The 4,829-nt window shown below is 39.0% G+C and overlaps 1 protein-coding gene across 1 annotated transcript; it reads left to right on the top strand.

The window, feature by feature from the left end:
• Nucleotides 1-1,099, top strand: LOC138621350 (putative defense protein Hdd11). The gene is given in 4 exon segments (XM_069699337.1): nt 1-187; nt 407-548; nt 838-940; nt 1,064-1,099. Coding segments are annotated over 4 exon segments (468 nt in total).
• Nucleotides 1,100-4,829: the final 3,730 nt, after the last annotated feature.

The raw sequence follows: 4,829 nt of genomic DNA, 5'->3' as shown, positions 1-4,829 counted from the left end.
ATGTTGTTGCCTGGTTTGTTTGTGTTTCAAGTGCTCTGCTTTGTTAATGCCTATCCCAATGGTGCTCCCATGGGTGCCTGTGAGGTTATGTTGCCTCGCCACTCTGGGGTGTTGCCTCAGCCTTCACCAGCTCCCTACACTCTTCTCACCAACAGCAGGACCTTTCAGCCAGGAAAGCCCATTACAGGTAAGATGCCAATGGTTGCTTTCAGAGATGAACACAGACATCAATGGATATGTCAAACTCTTTGACAGAAATCCCATACGGCACTTTACTCTTCACTTGGATTTTCTGTTATGTCAACAGATGTCACAGAACAACCAAATAACGTTTTGAACCACTGGTCTTGATTTACTGGTAGCCTGATTAACATATACATTTTATTCATCTGTGATCCCCTTTTAGGGTCATATTTTGCAAAGAAAATGAAAAACCTACTCTCTGTCAGTTATGAGTTTACTTGTACTATGTTTTACACAAAGTCAAAAAATATCAGAATAATTGAAGCTGGCAGCACCCCCCCTCCAGACACCAGGTTCATGAGGTGCATTTTCTACTCGAGACATTAACAGTGTTTAACTGTTGAAGTGCCAAGAATGGTTGTAATGTGTATGCTGAGGAACAATAAACATTGCAAATATTACTGGGAAACCACCTGCTAACAAATACAATCAAGAAATACACCAAATTGAATTACTAAATAATGTATAATGTTTGTCCATGCCTTTGTCATGGAAAACTTCCTCATTACTTTTTCCTATGAATTTACAAGCAAGATTTAGCATTACATGTAGAATTACCAAAAGTTGGAAGTAAAAGTGTAAACATTTTTTGTTCACAGGGAATCCACAAGGTGCCGTGACTCATTCCAACACCAACCTGAAAGGCAACACCACAGTGTACAGCTGAATACCACCCAACAAGCCCAGTCTTCTTCATGTAAAGCAAAAACACTTCACCTGTCGTCTTCTATGTTTTTCTGAATTGTAATTTCACAGATATTTAAAATTTTAAATATTTATTAATTCTGATGATGATTTGTCCTCTTCTTCTGCTTCTCAGGGAAACCAGAAGGCCTTGATCTGGCTACAGATGTGAGCGCTGCAGTGACTGAAGAAAAACACCTGCTTTTATTTGTGATATGTTTTCTGATGTCCCAGGTGCTGGGGTGAATATAAAATATCTACTGCAGTCTGATTGGCTCTGATTGTTCTTTTGCATCTCAAATAACAGAAACATACAGTATTTGAATATATGCTTTTGATTTAAAAAAAATTTAACAAATTATTTTACACACCTCAAAGTCCTGTCCTGATGAATGTCAATGATTTATTTTTTCCAGATTTCACTGTAATGACACCAAACCTTTTTGTCTTACATTCATTACTCACAATAGACATAAATATGTTGAAAATACATCACGTTTATGGCTTTTATGGTGTGTGTTTTGTTGTACATTATATAAATCTATTAAAGTATTAAGGTTTCCAAGACTGCGGTATGTAGACATGATTGTCCCAGTGAGTCACTTTCATTATATTGTATTAAAACTTTATTAACTAATTCCTTAATTAATTTATTCCTGCAGTCTTAGCTATAATTCAAACATTGTTGTGAACATGCCTGTTATTTGTAGTTATTAGATTGTCGTCACGCTTTTCTCTGCTATAATTTTTCCAATCACTTTGATTCTCATCACATGTCCTACGGATGTGGATGAGAGGCGTGGGAGGCAGAGTCTGACAGTGGTGGTTTGTTATTGCTTGAAATTCATTCCACTTATTGAAGAGTGTGTTATGACCTGCTTTTTCCACACTGTTTGATCTTTAACCTAAGTCTCCGGTGTGGTGCTTAACAGAAACACTAAAGAAGCTTAAGTCATACATTACATGTGACATTGAAAACTCTACACAATATCAATTATCAATCCCTGCGTCATACTTCTCTGCTTTACATGCTGCTGAAGTTTTGTAACAACTTCACCTGGAACCAGCAGAGCATGTACAAAAATGTCCAATTAGTTTTACAAAATGTTACATTAAAAAAAAATGTTTTAAATCATTTGAGGGTAACTAAGTCCACATAAAATTCCCCGCCACTCACATGAAGTAAAATTATAATAATAATAAAACAATTTTCAACATATTTGTATGTATATAAATACAGTTATATTGAAATAAATTGTGTGTGCAAAACTCCGTCCAAAAAACCCCATATTTTTTTGAGCTGTAAAATTCAGTTGTGCACCACAATCCTCCAATGTCAAACCAGTTGACCTACTTTGCAGAAAACAGACTTATGTTGTGAGTAGAAACTTTCTTATGTCCATTATTCTTTAGTTATTTTGTTTCCAAGATAGTCTGCTGACTACTATAGATACATGTCATCATTAGAGCAAGATTATTAGCGGAAATTCAGGTTCAAGTAAATTGTGATCTACTTGCACTCCCATAGGCTATTTAAAGTTTGTTTATGTGTGTGCAGGATGTCTCGAAAACAGATTTCATCAAATTGTGCTGCTCTCCTGTGAAAAGCTTGACTTACTATTTGTAAAATGCCATTTTAATGTCAAGTATTTAAAAGAAAATGCCACAGCTGCATCATATCTGTGTTAAGCAGGATAAAAAGTGAGCCATCCATCAAGAGAAACCACCTGACAGTCATCCCGCTGATGTTCTTTTCTGATGTGTCTAACTTGTTCGCCTCTATCTGGGGAAGCATTGATTTACAATCTGACTGATGTGCCTGAGGATGCAAGCCTGGCCAAAGAACCAGGCAAGCACCACTCAATAATAATTAGCTTTTTTTCCACTGTGAATCAAAAGCCATCTGTATCTATAACAGAGGATTCAAGCCTAGGAATTAAACACCAGCTCCCAGCAGGTTCAATCGTAACTGTCTCATTGACATGTGGAATACTGACCTCAATTGTTCAGGTCTTATGTATTCCACATCACTGATGTCTTTTTCCATTAAGACAAGGTCATTTTGTCCAGATGGCGTGGAGTGAAAGAGAGGGGAATCTAGTTTGTACTCTGACATGAGAAAATAACCTGAGAAACTACTGAGGGGAGACATTTTCACTTGTTCGGTAGATACAAACCAACCTATATTACAAAAAAAAAAAATACAAAACAAGCTTTTAGTCTCAAAGAAGGAAAGTTAAATGTTGTATTAATATAAGTAGCTTTTTTCATTTAGTTTTTTTTTCATTTGAATTAAAAGTATTTTTCCATCACTGCCTGCTCACATCTGAGAGAGATGTCATGTTGTACAGAGCAGAAGAGTCGAATGAGGAGGAGGGCTTGCTTCTTTCATCTCTCTAATCCCTCTCTGACTCAAGCTTGTTGCGCAGGCTGTATTAGCATTGATGACAAGTAGTATAAAGTGTACAGCACCTCATCAAATTTGACCTAAATTATGCATTTAAAAAGCTTCTTCCCTTATGGAGGTCCTGTTGTGTATTTCTCAGCTGTGCTGACATGTACACATAAGCATAAACAGTGACTGGGTCAACGAAGACAACAGTAATCCCTGGAAACATCTGCCTATCTAAAAAAAACTGTAATGTAGTGCCTAAAAACATATACACAAGTACATACGTGCACATATGGACAGGCATGCAGGCATGCAGGCACGTACACACACACACACACACACACACACACACACACACACACACACACACACACACACACACACACACACACACACACACACACAGGACACACACAGGACACACGTGCACACACACATGTTGAGTATCATATAAGTTCTTCTTCTGCACAGATCAAACAGTGATCCACATGCATGCACAGTGTGCAGATTAAGGCTATCCCTTGCTGGAGGAGCTTAGTTGACATCCCTGTCTAAGCTCTGCATTCTTCGCCTTCCTCTTTTCCCTTCATCTTCTTTTATCAACATGTCTAGCACCATAAAAAGCAATGACCAGTTGATGGGCTCTTCTGACCCATGTCTTGCTGGCAGCTATAGGAATATCATTCAGAACAGTTTGCTCTAAAAGAAATGTTATCCTTATGAAAAAACATCATTCTTGTTTTTCTTCTCAGATACAGGTGCACATCATTTAACCATGTTGATATCAATGTGCCTTAAAAAAAAAAAAGCAGTCCGTTCATCATATAGAATGATCTGTATCTACAGATAAAGGGAAGGTGTCAGAGATATGTTTGTGCATTCTGGATCACAATGTGTGTCAGAGTCACAGCTGTCGTGAATGAATCAGGGAGTGGGAGTGGGAAGCAAACTTCGTGTCCTGGCTTCATGAGGGATCTTGAATGGTGCATGCATGTTAGTGATCGTGTGAACACGCTGATGCCACAGCAGCGCGTGCACCACTTGGACAGAAATGTGCAGGTCTTTGTGCAGCAAGCATGAGTGCCTGCACGAATTCAAGAGGTTTCACAGCAGTCAGTACAGCAGTCAGTACTGCTGCAATGACTGGCAGGAATGCATTGATGTGAAAAGTGACTTACACGTGACAGTGTGTGAATGTCACATTGGCAATGTTTGATGGATTTCTGTGCCAAAATGGCCGTTGATACTAATGAACATGATGTCGGTTATGTAATAATCTGGTAGTTAAAGGGTTAGAGCTCAGGGCTGGGTGGTATTATAAGAAGGATGGGTAGGGTATGGGAGAGGGAGGCGAGCAAAGCAGTGTGATTGGGTGAGAGAGATAGAGGGAGGAAGAGAGAGGGAGTATGACAAGAGGGCGGGGGAGTTGGGGGGGGGGGTTGAGAGAGCAACACAAAGCAACATGGGACAGTGAGGGAGAGGCACATAGCGAGAGAGATGAGAGGTTAGG

The sequence above is a fragment of the Brachyistius frenatus genome, unplaced genomic scaffold (genome assembly GCF_029030835.1).
Source record: "Brachyistius frenatus isolate BFR_SWC_R1_liver_20210118 unplaced genomic scaffold, ASM2903083v1 Contig_30, whole genome shotgun sequence".
Classification (NCBI taxonomy): Eukaryota; Metazoa; Chordata; class Actinopteri; family Embiotocidae; genus Brachyistius; species Brachyistius frenatus.
The sequence above is the reverse complement of the archived record's forward strand: the minus strand, read 5'-3'. Positions and strand labels throughout refer to the sequence as shown.